The sequence below is a fragment of the Ziziphus jujuba genome, chromosome 5 (assembly GCF_031755915.1).
Source record: "Ziziphus jujuba cultivar Dongzao chromosome 5, ASM3175591v1".
NCBI classification, from domain to species: Eukaryota; Viridiplantae; Streptophyta; class Magnoliopsida; order Rosales; family Rhamnaceae; genus Ziziphus; species Ziziphus jujuba.
In genome coordinates, this window is record NC_083383.1 from 8,285,020 (window position 1) to 8,302,361 (window position 17,342).

Sequence of the window (17,342 nt, forward strand, 5' to 3'; positions counted from 1 at the left end):
AAGAAGGACAATTTTCTACCGATTGTCTGAACAGTAATGGCTGTCTCGTAATTCTGTTCAAAATCTTATCCCTTTAGATAATGTTTGATTCATATCTTCTTCCTTTTAAGGTATATCCTTGGTCAAACTAAAAGTTCACACCTCCTAGTCTTCAACCTTAAAATTAATTAGCTCGGTTGGTGTGAATAATACGATGGTCATTTTGTAAATAACGTGTTCAATTTTGACCATTTGCGGAATTCAATCGCTCAGGGTGATCTACTTCTCGTTGCTTTGTCTCGCTGTAAGCCCTTATGAGCCGCTTGAAGAAATAACGTGCACGTGCTTAAGTCTCCCACTATAGAACTTTTGATTAGGTAATAGACATGTCTGTTATATACGATGGATCTGCGAGTATAACCACCGAAGCTTTTTTGATCAACGATCCCATAGGACATCGGGTAAACCAGGTGCACTTTTGTGATGTTAGATCCTGATGTATTATACAATTACGAGGTCTTACCTAAAATGGTAAATTCACTTTTGTGTTTCCGTATAGAGCCTATCTCACAATGTGGACAGCCACGCAAAGGCCACACCCTTTTTTCAACAAATGGCATGATGACCAGGTGGGGGTATTTTCGACTTTTTGTTCTGCCACCCTCCGTACTAATTCAGACTCATCTGCAGGCCGTCGACTACGTTTCGGACCCACCAAAGTAACAGGTTAGGACGATGGGCATCGACGGTGGAGTTTCATTTTGACTTCAGGCAACGTGCTAATTTATTTAATTCATTTACCCTTTTTAATTTTATATACAACTCGCTTGTAATTAAAAATAATTTGTTTCAGGTTTTAATGGTCATGAACGGTAATCCTCATAATCCACAAATAATGCGAACCAATAAATTAATCAATCAACAAAAGCAGCTTACTAACTACTAAAGTACAAATACAAATTGCATGAGAAATTTCTGTACGTATATGAAAGATGGATTCCCTTTTTTGTTTTTTGTTTTTTTTTTTTTTTGGCTTAAAAAAGATGGATTCCCTTTTTAGGTTAGTCGATTATTTAATTGCATATTTGAACCTAACTATATATATATATATATATTTTTTTTTTCCACCTTTAATTTTTCTTTTGTTTTTCTCTTTCTTTTTTATTCAACTTTCATTTAAAACTCATTATTTATGTTCTGCCAATTTAGCTAGGCTACACTAGGCGTATCAAAATAGGCTTATGCAATATCTCAGTGGGTGAAATTTGAAAAAGTCAAATGTTTTTGTTTCTTATATGGGCTTCAATTTGTTGATCTCGTGTTAATCCAAACAACCCCAAAAAGAGAAGTTTACCATTTCCATGATTGATTTTGCTGAAAATGATACTGATACATCCATACTGTATGTAAAAGTGTTTAGTACCCTGTAAGGGAATTTTCTTTTGGGATCAAATAAAAAATAAAAAAATAAGGAATAACGGGTTAATAAAAACATGGTACTTTTGTACCAGAACAAAGATTAAATTAATTACTTAATAAGCCAAATAAAAACAAAATATGTTGCTGTTGATTAATAATTTACAAATAAACGAAAAAGTATGTTAGTTTTTGTTAGTTTTTACTCTTTTACTTTTTATTATTATTTATAAGTAACTAATTGACACTCCCTAGTTGTTTTATTAGTTAGAGATTAACCCATATAAAAAAGTAATAATAAAGTGAGATATGGTTGTGATTACAAACTTAAATATCTTTTTTTTTTTTTTTTTTTGGCCCTTTTTTTGGTAATGGGTTACAACTTAAATGTCCCAGTTGAGGAGAAAAACGACTTTCCCTTTTGTTTTTCTTTATCGCCAAACAGCTTTTTATCAATGGAATCGAAATGACATGTATGACTGAAAGGTTATAGGTCAAGTCAGGAAGTTAAGTCTTTTTATTGCCTGGAGTTAAAAAGTTGTAGTTCAACATTATTCTTAAGTCTATTTACATAATATTCACACCTCCCACACACGCCAACAAATCCAAACACCACCCCCCCCCCCCCTTCTTCAAAGGTCCCCCTTCAAAGGTCTATTTACATAATATATTCACACACAAAAAAATATATATATACATATACATATATATATATATATACATATGTATATATATATATAGGGGGCCAGTTTGGGTCCAAAGAATACTAATTGAGAATCCTTAGATTAGATAGTTGACTTTATATACTAAAAAACAATAAAAAAAATTATCCAAGGATGAAACCTATTCAAGGCATAATATTATCCTGTTTTCAGGGATCATATAATAATTTACAAAAAAATAATAATAATAATAAAATAAAATAAAAATTGTATCGGATCAACCAAAGCCAAGCTGATATTAAATGGATCAAAATTTGTGAAAGCACTTTCACATTTCCATACATAAATCACTTTTGATAGGGAGAGCACATTCGTTATAGTTCCACCAAATTCAATCAAAGATTCAACACGAGGAGTTATATATGAATTTTATTTTATTTTTTAGTTGTTGCTTTTCTTTTTAAACTTTTGGGGAGATAGTGGGTGGATAGGACTTTTGTTTCATATAAGACTAATTGGGTTGTGACCAACGAAAACTCAAAAGAGGCAGAGAGAAAAAAACAGTGCATATATGCAATGATGTTGTATCAAACACTTGTATAACGCCTAGACTCAGAAAACTTGTTATAAGTTAAAAACATATAAAAATGGCATAAAAAAAGTTAGGTACTTGAAATCATTGGCTCAAAGCCAAAAAAGCAAACTGAAATCCATATATATGTATTATGTATATTATAGATGTTTATCCAACTTGTTCAAATTAAAAAGCAAATAAACTAATGATAAGTTTTTCAAGCTGATAAAAACTTTGGGTACTCATTTGGAACCATTGAATACCACCAATATACAGCTGTAAGGTTGTGAAAGTGCAAAATGTCAAAAAGGCAAAAAACTCAGAGACGGGCCCAGACGTAATCATCACCAATTTGATTATCTTTGTAGTTTGCTTTTTTGCTTTCTTTGTGATTCCAAATCCTGCAAAAAGTCCCACATTGAATCTGAATTCTTACAAGCCCCTCAGCACACCGCTGCTTTTTTTCTTTTCTTTTTTCTGTTTTCCCCTCTCTCTCTCTCTCTCTCTCTCGCTTTTGATATTATGTTATGTTTTTGCTGATCGTGGGGTCAGATGCTGCCTCTGAATGCATGGGTCAATGGCTACTAATTCATTTTGGGAGAGAAAATAGAAAAACTAGGGACGGTGGGATTTAAGAGTGGGACAATCTTTTGAACTATTTACCTCTCCAAAAATACTTCAGAATATGTAAATCATGGTTTATGAGCTATCGACATTGCCTTTTCTTTCTCTATGATGCAAAAGAAAGAGAAAGAAAGAAACAAAACCTATGGATGTCTAAAAGCTTGAAGAAAAAGAAGAAAAGGATAAAAAAGTAAACGTCGAGACTATTGCACGAGTATGACTTATTTCAAACTTTAAATTTTAAGCCCATGCTTGATCCATCAATCTACGCTTACCCCGTACGATATGATTAAAGAACTAAAAATTGATAGTACTCCTATAACTCTTATCTCTTTTGATGATAACAATATTTTTTTAAACATCTGTCCAGCAACAATGCTGTTTTATTTTTTTTTTTCAAAAAATAAATCCATATTTCGCCAAAAAAAAAAAAGTAATATTAATTGATTAAATTGAAAATAGATTAACAAATATTTAGTATTTATTATTCCAGAATTATAAATGTTATATTCAGTTCACATTCGGGTGATCGTATTTTTAAGACTTGCGTTACCTCTCGCATATTTAATTAATTGCCTAATAATTATATAGCACTATTTGTCATTTGCATTGCCATCAAGATCATATCAAAGTTAAAGTAAAAACAGGACTGGGAAATCAAAAAGAGAATCCAGTCCAATCAGCGACACGCTGCTTTGGAGATTTACATTTGCCTAAAATTTAAGGAGACGTAAATGGATTCAAATTGTAATAATGATAATTGATAATTAAAAAAAGGGGAAAAAAAGAAGAAAGTAAAACTAGAGAACAAATAGCTGAAAGCAGAGCGGAATGTCATATTTACAATGGTCTGGACGAATTGAAGATCTCACTGCAAGCTAATTGGTAGGCACACCTTGCCATGAAATCAAATGCGACAGTGAGGAAGTAAAACCACTTCATTTGTCCACATGAAAGTATGTGTTCATCTCTCCCATGAGTCCCATGCATTGAAGCAAAGTATTGAGCTTCTATTTCATGATCGGCATGCATTGAAGATCTCACCTCGCATTACATCAATTGGCATATGCTCAAGGGTGTAACGCTCCGGGCCCTGGTATACACCGGTCTTCTCAAGGAGAGCAGCTGCTTCATCTCTACCATACCTCGCAGCATAGAGTTTCAGGTACTCGAAGTCCTGATGATCACCCAAAGATTTAAAAAAAAAAAAAAGAGAGGAAGAAGTTCAATCACAGCATGATATATATGGGTTAGAACAAAGAATCTTACACATATCCATCATCAAAGCAAGTTGGGATAACATATTAGTTAAGTGTTCAAATTCTTTGGTGCTGGAAAAGATTTATGAATTAATTGCCTTATATGTATCAACTATGAAGTGATTTACAGATATCAGACAAAGAAAATGAAAATAGAAGCGATGATTGGGAGAGTCATAGTCATCACAGTGCAGTTTTACGAACCTGCAAACCACTGAGAATGCGCTCTAGCCTTAGTGAAGCAACTGGCACATGTGATGATGAGAAGACCTCACCAGGGTAGAACAGAACTCCATCTCCTGCAGGAAGGCCGTGCCTAAATCTTATCTGTTCACATGCACAAACATAACTTTAAAAATGTTTTATGTTCCACACAAGATTAAAAAAAAGGCCAAATTCCAGGCATGATACCTCTGCACTTGGAATTGTTGCCTTCTCATAGCAGTTTGCACCCCAATATAAGAATCCTGTCCCACCTTCTTTCCATACTCGCCACATTACAGCACGGTGTTGAGTACCTCGCATTCCAAGGTGCCAATTGGGATGAGGGTCAGATGGTCCCATGCACACGTAAGTCCACCACTCCTGAGGGAAGGCAAGTTCAATTCTCTTCAGCAAGTAAGATACATAATGCACTATAATAATAGCTATGCTGCATCCATACACGGATAGTTTCTTAGAGAACAAGAAGTCGCTATTAAAAAAATATTCACACGTGTTATTTCTGCAATTTCACATCATGGGATGAGAATCCAATGACCATTGCAAGATTTGTACACCCTAACTCTTAAACCATAAAGTCCTTTAGAATAAGCTCCGCATACTAACTAGCTAAAGCTTGTTGGTTAAATGCACACGGCCCGCATGTAAATTGCCCTTATCAGTAAGCACATACAATTATGTCAACTGCAGCCTGTAAATTCCTGAATTAATTAGAAAAGATAGAAGTTGACGCTCAAAAAGGCAAACCAGCCTTTACTTCAACTTCTTAGACAAAATTGACTGAGCAAATGAGATCTTCCATTGTCATACTCATTCCCATTGTACACTAGCAAGTGAGACATACAGAATAGAATGGACCAATTTTACTAGCAATTTACAAGTGCAGGTGTACTTATTTGATTACCAAACTCACACACACATATAAAATAAAATAAATAAAATTAGAGGAATGTGATAACAGCAACAATTATACATGGACATTTGATGTGAGAGCCTAATAAGATAAAACAACTATATCAGTTTGCTAAAATAATCCCTATATATGCTACCAAGTTCCTGAACATCCAGAAAATAACAGAAAAGATAAAACCTTTAGCATGCAAGGCATATGGATTCACAATTACAAAATATAAACAAACAGAGACAAAGTCCCTGCTTGATACAAAATCCAGCAAAGCCTGCTAAGGAATTGCAATCCTATACTGCAATTTTGTAATTCTATACTATCTATAAAAGAATCACAATATAAAACAACTAAGATTCAGGATGTTTTCCCAAAGCAATTAGACTTAAGATAAGTGCAAAGCCAGCCTTAGAATTACCTCGCCATTTTCTGGTTGTAGTTCACCAATGATATCCTTGACCAGATCCTCTCGATTTCCAAGTACCCATTCACTGCATATGTAAAATTACATTTTACTTTATTCCTAGACCGAACGATTGACTAATTACCTTCTAACTATGTTTGGATACATGGTTAAAATAGTCTGATGAGTCACTTAGTACTCATTTTGTGACATTTGGTACTCATTCAAGAGTCATAACCATAATTATTGGTATTCACCTCAAACACTGATCCTAGCCACCAAAATAGCATGCATATGACAAATGAACACATAGAAGTTATGAAAATGTACATAGGTAAGAGGGATTAGAAAAGAGTCAATCTCATGCAAGTTATCCAAAGCAAGGTAGAGAGAATAAGAGGATGGGAGACCGCATAGTCGTTAACCAAAATGCTCAAAATCAATTCAAGCAGACGAATAATAACACTCATACAAAACATCCGCTCATTCTTCACTCATTAGGGAAAGAAAAGGGATGGATGGCTGAAAATCCCGCCTAGAGATCGCAACTATAGTCAGAGTAGAAGTTCCCATCCATCATCTCCGTCGGGGCCTCGTTTTACCTTCAAAAGTATATAGAACTTGGCCCCATTTTAGCATGTACTTAAAAATGTTTTCTGATGGGAAAAAATGTAGTCAAAAATTGTTTTCTGAAGGAACAAGTTCAGTAATGTTTTGCATGTTATCAATATGTACCTCAATATTTCCAAAACTTATGGATTCCCATAAGATTTTAAACTTTTTCCACTAACATCCCTCTTGTCAGTGAAATAGGACTCAAAATTTTCCATATGACATATTTTAACTTATTCTAATACAAATATATTTAAACTGAAAACCATCACATCTGGATAAATCCAAATTACATGAATGTAACATAATATTTCAATGGAACAACATGTTTGCTCAATCATGCATATAAAAAGAATAATTTTGTCCATTGAGAACATATGAGTGTAAACTAACTTTTTGGTCGATGGAAGTTGGTCAACAGTCATATAAATTAAAACATTTTATCAATTGCAAGTTGATATGCTGATGTTTGTTTGATAGTCCATTCCTCAAATAAGTGTAACATTATTAACAAACGAAATAAAGTTTATTACCCCAAAAAAAAAAAAAAAAAAAAAGAATGACATAAAGAATTCAATAGTTTTCTTAAATAAATTTTCTTTTTGGAAAAAAGATATTCTCTAAGGTGGCATTCTATGTTAACCAATCGACAATACCTTGTACAATAAATTTGAGTATGAGGACGTAGAAATTTTGGAACTCTAATAAATGCCTCAAAAGCAGTAGGTGCAAGAGGTGCATCATTTGGCCCTACATAAAACAAGAGAACCATATGAGAGCATCTCCATAACCAGATGAAACATAGTAAAATGGAGACCATAAGCACTCCAAAAGAGAAGGAATCACGACAACATCCATGAAACTCTATAATAAATTGAAAATCTAGTCAACTTCTATTTCAAAATGGGGAAAAAAAAATTCCAGAAATTTTAGAGCTACAATTTTGGGGCATGATAAAGAAATATGAAAAAAGCAAATTATAATGTCTACAGATAAACAGAGATAACACTGGATACTGAGGGATATAAGCATGGTGTGAAAACAGATGAACTCTTACCACAGTAGTAAGTAGTTAAAATGCGTGCATCAGGAGCATAAGCACGAATCTCACTGGCCATGTTGCGAACAGAATCATATTGTTCCAAATTGAGTGGCTGTCATAAAATTGCATGCACATTAGCTTAACGAAAATGCCATGCATTCTGCAGAAGTTCAAAGACAATGCAAAATTGATCCTTCAACAACGCTAGGTAACTTTACTTTTTCATTATGGACATAAAACTGGCCACATACCAGACAGGAGCTGTTGGAGAAAGGAAGTAAAATAAAAGCTAAAACCAAGTAATCATATCATGATTATCACCATGCAGATATGAATGCTCACTAACATGACAAGCACAACCTTTTTGCCTATAACTATGTAACATTGTTCACACCTCATCCCACAAGTAAAAATAAGCTTTCTTCCAGTGATCTTTTGTCCTCAATATCTCAACTTGTTTCTGCATGTAATCCTTTGCTGCATCAGTGCTGTGGCATAACAACGAGGGGATTAAGAACTTAGAATTCAGTCAGTTTCCATCATAAATAAAACCTGCGAGTGAATTTAGTCAACTGATGGTACCCAGAAATGGCTCGACCATATGGCACAGCATATGCAGCTAATCGTGGATCTGAAAAGTATTCATCTGATTTTGGATGATCAGCTAGACACAAAGAAAGAATGAAAACAACTAGTTTAGATTCAGTCTAACACAATTGCAAAACAAATCCACATATCATATTCATAGATGTCAGGAAAGAAGTTCCAAGCAATCAGCGTATCCTACAGCACTCAAGATAATTAAAACCAACAAAAGAAATTTTCTGAATATATGAAACCTGGCCAAGGGCAAGAATAGGTCAAAACACGCATTCTATCACCCCATCTGCAAAAGTAAGGGCTGATTCTATACTGAAGAAGCCACTTAAAATGCCGATCCAGTAACTTGTACCACTCCTCACTCCCATGGTCAACACCAAAACGATCCTCAATCACAGTATCAGAAATCTAAGACGAAGTTAAAGAAGCAATCATTTGAAATAACTTTCTCAGTTCTGACATTACAGTGAGAGATGACTATTCTGTAGACTGCAATAATTCGCAGAATAGAGTGATATTAACAACTATAAGAATTCAATTCAGTTTATATTAAAGGTTGAAAAAAGTAAGTAGTATTTCTCTGCATTATAAATCAAACTAGAACCATGCTCAAAGGTTCTTAGGATATTAAATTTTCCCTGGCAACTCTTATTAGCATATGCTTGCATGAATATATGACTGTACAACCATCCAGATTGAGTCACTTTCTTGGATTTTTTTTTTTTTGCCCACCTTTTTAAACCTTCGGACACACTTGAGTGTGATGTTAGCATCAGTTCCCGTGTGTCTGCTGGAAACGTGGTGCTAGGTCCACAATGACCTCAGCCAAAGAGACCTATATAAAAGTATTCACCACCTAAAATTAATATGACCAGAAAACTTGCAACAGATGTATGAGAGTTTCAAAAAAGTTCAACTTCCTCATGAACTTTCAGTTTAAGATAAAGGATACACCGAATACAGCAGGAAGTGATGGAGTTGTAGGAAGAATGAAGTCCCAAACTGTCAAATTTATCTTCACACGTACTGAACGGTTCGAAATAGCATCTTCATCCATCATATCAACTGGCCCATTGTCTGAAAAGAATTCAGAAAATAATGGAGACAGAAGAACTCTTCTTAAAGATGTAGTTGAAGATTTCACTCTTTCTACCTAAAAAAGAAATATTTTCATGAAAAGCTTATTACACCTAGAAATAAACAGATATCAAAATCCTATGCGCATAATATTAAGAAACTAACCACTTCATCCAATGGTTTGCCATCAATGTCTTCCACAACTTCAAGAGAGCTCCTAAGCTCCCTGTACAGCTGATGCTTCTCAGATTTGCCAAAGCACTGAGCTGAAGATCTGCCAAGAATCAGAATTAGATATTAGTAAAGTGATAGTTCAGAATTCCAATTATACTAAAGAGAGAAAAAGCCATACAACAATCAGAGTTTTGTCAGTAACATTTCATACTAAAATCCACACAAAGTACTTCAAAAAATGAATTAAATAAAAGAACTCACTCTGTATCCGTCTTTGCAGCTGTAATAATGATCTCCCCCTCATATTGACCTGGGGGTTGTGCACTAGGAACATCAATAGAAATCCAAAGAGCAGTAGTTTCTCTGAAACGCACCCAAGAGAGGGTGGAGGAAATAAAGAATAAAATAAAAGAGCTCAGTACCATCCAATAATTAGTTCTACCACATTACTTGAGCAGCATTTAACACCAATAATTGTTAATATAGCTAGTACCCTGGTAATAGGCTTATTTGACTAACTGGGAGGTCAACAGGTACAAGAGCATCTGGAAAACCCAGTATGGGTACTACACGCCGCAAAAGTAATGACTGTCCGACAACCAATCTGCTAATAGCCAAGATCAGCAAACTATGAATTCGAAAGATCAATTTAAAGCCTAAAAGAAGAAAATATAACTTCAACTAACTAACCTATCACCAGATGTTGATCGTAAGTCACTACATTGGATCTGAACAACCCCTGCAATTCCAGAGCCATACCAAGAAACTTTTGGACGTATAGCAATCTGAACACTTTCCCTTTCATCTCTAGCAGCCAGAAGATTTACCTTCCAAAACAAATTGAGAAGCAGATATTTAGTCATTGAATCAAGAAAAATTTCCCCAGAAGAAAAGGAATTGTTTCCTTATATGAATGCAAATCTAACTTTGCAACATTTAACTGCTATAACAATTTATTTCTCATTTCTCATTGACTTTCATTTATTTTAACATCCATTAGGCGAAGAACTGCTGATCAGAAAACACAGTATATGACAACCATACTTACTGGCTCTAAATGCCTGGGCATTTCTTGCAGTCCAACATTCGCAGTGCTTGGCATACACCATACATGCACCAAATCTGAAGTTGGGACCTGTGCAGGGTCAATTGATCCTTTGAGTGCATTTGAATCAGGTAAGCCACCGTCATTCCATCCATACGCTGTACCTCCTCCAGCAAGACCTTCAATTGGTGGCACAAGGGCGTCCTGAGTGTTCCCTGGTAGGTGTTCAATATTCAACAAAGTAAAAGATTAATAAAACTAATCTGACAATTCCCAAACTTAGAAATGTAAATGTAAAGGGGCAACAACCAATTAAGCGATCATATTTGTCTGGATTCTTATGTTTAGTTCCCTAGAAATAAGAGGAAAATCAAATATAATGAAACTAGTAAAAAAGAGCTTCCTTAGCACTGTCTTTTGTGCTTTTGACCTCTTAGATATAAGCAGAATGTTGTATTGCTGATAGGTAAACAGAAAAGTAAATGTGAAGTACAAAAATGATAATCCACCGCATCCAAGGGAATCAGTAATAAAAGTCTAATCAATAAACCACCATATACTTTAGGTTACGCCTCTTTCAGCATGAGGTTTACATCTCACTTATCTAATTCTACCAAATTAAATTCGAATACAAGTTAAAAACTATTCCCTGAATCAGACACCAAATACAAGTCAAAGAAATTCTAAATCTCCAACAATACGCCGACTATCCTATGGCATCAACTAAAATATCCATAACCTTTCCCAAATTTTTCCTTCAAAAGCATTCCACAAACACTATAAAATTAAATTTCAAGATACCGAACAGCTTTTGAACTTAATCGCCTCTACTCAAGGGGCCAAAAATAAGTCCACAATAACGAATATCGAAAGTAAAACCCCTATTGTACCTCAAAAACTAGCACCGCTGTCCTAGTTCCTAAGATATGACAGTGAAAATAAATGAAAGCTAAATAATCCAAGGAAAAAAGTTAAACACTGGAAATTGTTTTTTCTAATTTCATCATCTAGTTTTCTCGGAATCCAAACAGCTCATTTAAGAATGGAAAAACATAATAAATTCGATCAGAGAACAGGAAAACGAATTCAACCGCCATATAAACACAGCGGTTATAAATTGAGAGTCTCAAAGGCGACGAAAAAGATAGGAAAAACAAGAGCAGGGACTAACCGGAGCTATCCATTTTCTATGCGGTTTGTGTTCGTGCAGTGCCTGCGATTCACAGAAACCACGATGTATTTTTTTTTTTTTTGGGTTGTTTTTTCTCCGTGGAGCTGGTTTTCTTTTTTTCTTTTGGCAAGTTTAAAAAAGCAAAAGAGTCACCTGTAGAGAAAATGATCGCGTTGCAGAGGGGTGGAGGGTATAAATATGTTGCCGAGTCTGTCAAGGCAAGTGATATGCGTGCTCCAAATGTTGCTTTTTGCGCATCCGTGGTTTTCCACTATTGGTGTTGTTTCGACTTCCAATCTTTCCTTGCCGCACTGGATATATCAAATTACGGATGCATGTAAACAAAAATTTTGCTCTTTTTTCATTTTTCTCTAAAATACTACAATAAGTAAAAATAAATAAATAAAAATGAAAATTTGAATGACAAAATTGCCCTTCTGCGTTGATGACGTGGACCTAACGGATTTGCTGCTGGGTAACTCAACCAGTACACCGTGCTCTATAAGAGCGGCTTGAATTTACCGTCCAGACGTTCCAAGAAGAACAAACTCCGCCAAGCGAACTAAGCAGTGCAGTAGTATAGCCTGAAACGATTGAAGTGTTATATAAATTTATATTAGGGTTCAGGGTTTCGATCTCAAAACCTTTCGGAGAAGAGAAAGGAGAAGGAGAAGCCATGGAGAGCGCCTTCGCTAACGCCTCTGCGATCTCCGACCAGAGGCAAAAGATCGAGCAGTACAAGCACATTCTATCCTCCGTTATTTCTTCAAACGACATCGTAAAAGCCAAGAAATTCATTGACCACAGTAACATTCCTCACTACATCTCTCTCTTTTTTTTTTTCTTTTTTTTTTTGGCCTGAACCTGTGTAATTCTAGGGTTTCGGTTTTTCTACTTTGATTATTTATTTAGCGCTTTTGTTAAACCCTAGTGTTTTCTCGTACTCGCAGTGTTATCAGACGATGTACCTTTGGTGGTTTCGCGGCAACTTTTGCAGACTTTTGCTCAAGAATTGGGGAGGTTGGCTCCGGAGACTCAAAAAGAGATTGCTCATTATACCCTTGCGCAGATTCAGCCCCGAGTTGTGTCTTTTGAGGAACAGGTTCGTCGTAATCTTTTACTTCTATTTATCTTTCATTTAATTTTTTTTTTCCTGAATTTATATTTTTGCTTTCTTAATTGTTCCTTTTGGCTTCAATTACTTTGAAACTAATGCATTACCATGACAGATTGTCATATGTTGGTGAGGCATATGATTATATTTGTGGTTGTTTTTAGTTGTTTTGGTTGAAGGGAAGTGTTCTAATTGTAAGAGTTGCAGGTACTAATTATACGGGAGAAGCTTGCAGAGCTATATGAATCCGAGCAGCAATGGTCAAAAGCAGCCCAAATGCTCAGTGGCATTGATCTAGATTCTGGAATGAGGTCTGAGAGTAAGATCCTATTTTAAATTTTTTTGTATTTTTTTTTGGCTCATGGTAGTGTTATAAGCCGTATAATATTAATGATTTCCATTTGTATCAGAGTGATTGACGACACATTCAGGTTGTCAAAATGTGTCCAAATAGCTCGCCTATATCTTGAGGTATTGACATTTGTCTGCAAATATAATATCTAGATTAAGAGGTGTCTTGTATGGCTGTTGGACCTACTGTACAGTTCATTAAATGCAGAAACTACTTTTTGTGCCTTTATGCATTCGGTACTTGTGTAACATCTGATCTCGATACCAATATGAAAGTCTATTCTCCGAATGTGTGTTATTATCATTTTTGATTGTGTGAAAAATGCAGGATGATGATGCTGTTAATGCAGAAGCTTTCATAAATAAAGCTTCATTCTTGGTTAGCAACAGCCACCATGAAGTATTGAATCTACAATATAAGGTTTGACTGTTTACTAATTACAATCATTATTATGTTAAGTTTGCTAATTGAGTATTCATTTTAAGTGCTTGCTATCTTTCATCTTCTTGTCAGGTTTGTTATGCCAGGATTTTAGATTTAAAGAGGAAGTTCTTAGAAGCAGCCCTGCGATATTATGACATTTCTCAGATTGAGAAGAGGCAAATAGGCGATGAGTATGTAATTTTTAATTTCATCTATAGTGCACAACTCTTTCTCTTTCTTTATGTGAAGTATTTTCGTAGATTCCAAAAATAGTGAATCAATACATAGGGTTCTTCTATCATCAGGGATAAAATATTCTCAAACTATACATTATGCGGTTTGTTTGATAGATGTGTTGTACTCTTCTAGAAGTTATCCTCTCTGATTTTTGGTAAATATTTTGGCAGTTAAAAATAGCTAATAGATGCCATTTATTTTTGTTTTCAGAGAGATTGATGAAGAGGCACTAGAACAAGCTCTATCTGCTGCTGTAACATGTACAATTCTTGCTGCTGCAGGACCCCAACGTTCTCGTGTTCTTGCTACTTTGTACAAAGTAAGCATCCACTCTAGATGACACACACATAACAAATCATTTTGTCTGTTAGTTCATATATTGCTGATGCATTGGGACATTTTTGTTCAGGATGAACGGTGCTCTAAGTTGAAAATTTATCCAATACTACAAAAGGTACTGTTATTTAAGTCATATACATTGTTGACCAGCATTATGCTTTTACCATGTTTTTTATATATATGTTGATTAAGCTTTGACCTTTCCTTAATGGAATATTAGGTCTACTTGGAGAGGATTTTGCGAAAACCAGAAATTGATGCATTTGCTGAAGTTTTAAAAGCACATCAGGTTATATAATACACCTTTGCCCCCTTTTTTGGGAGTTGCACCTGCAATTATTACTTGCAGTTAGAACATATCATAACTAAGTCTTACCTTCTATATATTTTTAACAGAAAGCACTTCTTCCTGACAATTTTACCGTGCTTGATCGTGCAATGATCGAGCATAATCTGCTGAGTGCAAGCAAACTTTACACAAATATTAGGTTGGAGATATGCTGTCTTGTTCCCCCCCCCCCCCCCCCCCCCCTTCCTCCTCTCTCCATTCCTTTATTTCTTCCTTCCTTCCAAATTATGATTTATGTTATGACCATTTGACTTAATATCCTTCTTTTACAGGTTTGATGAGTTGGGCACCCTGCTGGGAATAGCACCTCATAAGGTATGGGCCTTCTTTTCTATTTTTTGAATTTCCATGGTTCTTTTCCTTATTTTCTTTTTGATTTCATTTTATAATTCAATTATAATGGAAAATGCTTTGAGTGTTACATTTATGCACCCTGCTTTCTAATTTGGCTGTGGGAAATGTGGTACAGAAAACTTTTTGGACATTTGCATATCAGTTGCTTTCTTCATGTGAAAAAAAATATATCTAGATGATCTATAATAACTGGAATCTCATGCCAAATCGTGTGGTTGTCATAAGTTCTTTCTTGGATTTATAACTTCCGAGCTAGCTGAGAATGAGATGGAAGTTATGAACTTGAATGTTTTTGTAATAAGATCTTTGCATGATAGAAAAGTGTTTTGGAATAAACATCATTCCTTTCATAAGATTTTTTCCATCATAGAAAGATTTTTTAGTAAACATCTATTATGACCTTTAGCACTTCTATCAGATTGCAATAGTTGAAGTCTGTTCTCTAATAATCATATGGAATAAGGAAGATAAATTGACAAGTATCGTATACGCTAAGTACCTGCATCTCTTATGGCAATTTGGATTCTTTTGTGATAGATCATTCATCAGAATTAGTACTTTACTAATATCAGAGGAGGGATATTTAGCTAGCTAGTGGGTGGAATAGGATTATTTGCCATTATAATTGTATAATTATGGGAATGTTAGGACATGCTGGGATTTACCGTTCTTTAGTTTTCTCCTCTTGATTCTGTGGGCTTTTACTGTCAATAGAGGCTCAACCCGTTACTTTTTTGAAAATTTTCCAAGTTACCATCGGAACCTTTCTTTATGTCTGAATACTTCTGTACTGCTATTTTCTAGCAGTCCATTGAAGCTGCAATCCTTTTATTTTACTTTTGGTGCTGCCATGCTACCTTCTCTAGGCTCCAAGATGTTTGTTAGTCTCCATTGGTGTTGGGCCCTGTGTTTATGTTTCAATGTTTTGATGCTCTCTTTTTGTTTTAAATTCATTTCTCCTGGCAAAGTATATCTTAAGCTTTGTTGAAGGGCCCTAGGTTTTTGGCTTGCAGGCTGAGAAGATAGCATCGAGAATGATCTATGAAGATAGAATGAGGGGATCTATTGATCAGGTATTAAACTGTAGTTATTACTTACCCAGTAACGAGTTTTGTCCATCATATTATAATTCGCTAAGAAATATAGAACTTATAGATGGTTCCTAGGGCAAATCAGGTAAATAACATGGACAAAGATTTTGATAAGGTCGCATTCAGGTTTGATTTCAAGCTGGAAGCAACGTTCTTCTATCTGCTGTCTGACCTGTTTTTCATAGCATTTGCATAATTTGAAAATTTTTTATGAACCAAAACATTTTCTGAATCTAGCAAAACTGAAAAGTTTTGTTAACCAGAAATGCTTTGTATCAGCCCCATCTAGGGTGAGATGTTTTAATCTCTACCTTAATTTTGAGGGACTATATGACCTGCTGTATCTTTTATTTTGCGTCCTGCATTATTAATCTAAAATGTTTTACTTCAGGTGCAAGCTGTCATACATTTCGAGGATGACACTGAAGAGTTGCAACAATGGGACCAACAGGTAAATTATACAGCAATCTTTACAAATTTCAAGCCAACTAAAACGAAAAGAAAGGAACTTTGTTTATAGGGCAAGCAATAGTATCAAATACATCAGTTTGACAATCAATTTGTCAAATTTGGTTATTACCTCGAGTCTTGATGTCTTTGGTAGTTTTTTAAAAAACCTTTTATGCCTTTGCAGATAGTTGGACTGTGTCAAGCCCTCAACGATGTTTTGGATAGCATGGCTAAAAAAGGCCTGTCGATTCCTGTCTGATCTGCGTTGATGATGAGTTGGTGACGGATAGAATTGAAAAATTCAATTGTTTTGCATCCATATATGGTCGAAAATTAGTGGTACATCCTTTTTGGACGTTGTAATGATTTCAATTTCATGAAGAAAGAACTCTACATGTAGATTGTTAGGTTCGATTTGATTCGTTAAATGATTTAGAACCGTATATTTGAGTGTCGACAACATTGTAGCCATCTGTGGGATGATAAAAGGGAATATAAAAGTACACTTTTTGAGGAAAGGCAAATCAAGGAGTATACAATTTTTTTATAAGCATTGATTTAAAATAGATATTGATTAGTATCAAAATTAAATTTTAGTGAAGAATGAGAACCATAATTAATAGATGAGGCAAATCCATCGAATTTAATCCTCAATACAAACTCTGATAGGTCATAGGTGGTTTGTTCTTTTAAGAATGTATCTTGTAAATAGTAAGATATTCGTCATCAATTCAATGGAGTCAAAATTGTCTCTTGGATTTTGTGAGAATCGTCCACCATTCGACGGCTAACCAAACCAGCGTGTTTGCGCCACCTTTCCATCAAATGTGGTCGCACATTGTGATCTGAACGTCACGTGGACTTGAGGT

General features: G+C 35.0%; 2 protein-coding genes across 3 annotated transcripts; one reads left to right on the top strand and one right to left on the bottom strand.

The window, feature by feature from the left end:
• Window positions 1-3,879: 3,879 nt before the first annotated feature.
• Window positions 3,880-12,074, bottom strand: LOC107420255 (uncharacterized). Its single transcript, XM_016029154.4, has 16 exons — window positions 11,765-12,074; window positions 10,597-10,808; window positions 10,239-10,375; window positions 10,042-10,152; window positions 9,810-9,911; window positions 9,540-9,648; window positions 9,250-9,450; window positions 8,537-8,705; window positions 8,280-8,361; window positions 8,092-8,185; window positions 7,713-7,809; window positions 7,312-7,405; window positions 6,059-6,131; window positions 4,926-5,099; window positions 4,719-4,841; window positions 3,880-4,432 (listed from the first exon to the last, which is right to left on the bottom strand). The coding sequence occupies exons 1-16, from the start codon at window positions 11,775-11,777 to the stop codon at window positions 4,271-4,273; spliced, it is 1,953 nt and encodes a 650-aa protein (XP_015884640.1). The 5' UTR covers window positions 11,778-12,074; the 3' UTR covers window positions 3,880-4,270.
• Window positions 12,075-12,293: 219 nt separating this feature from the next.
• Window positions 12,294-16,997, top strand: LOC107420220 (COP9 signalosome complex subunit 4). Of its 2 annotated transcripts, none has more exons than XM_048475415.2 (14): window positions 12,294-12,570; window positions 12,715-12,866; window positions 13,086-13,189; window positions 13,289-13,349; window positions 13,558-13,650; window positions 13,744-13,844; window positions 14,101-14,209; window positions 14,300-14,344; window positions 14,450-14,518; window positions 14,626-14,717; window positions 14,851-14,893; window positions 15,931-16,005; window positions 16,415-16,474; window positions 16,658-16,997. In XM_048475415.2, the coding sequence occupies exons 1-14, from the start codon at window positions 12,441-12,443 to the stop codon at window positions 16,730-16,732; spliced, it is 1,209 nt and encodes a 402-aa protein (XP_048331372.1). In that variant the 5' UTR covers window positions 12,294-12,440; the 3' UTR covers window positions 16,733-16,997. The 2 variants fall into 2 exon arrangements, with proteins under 2 accessions (XP_048331372.1, XP_015884603.1); XM_016029117.3 differs by having other exon boundaries at window positions 15,946-16,005.
• Window positions 16,998-17,342: the final 345 nt, after the last annotated feature.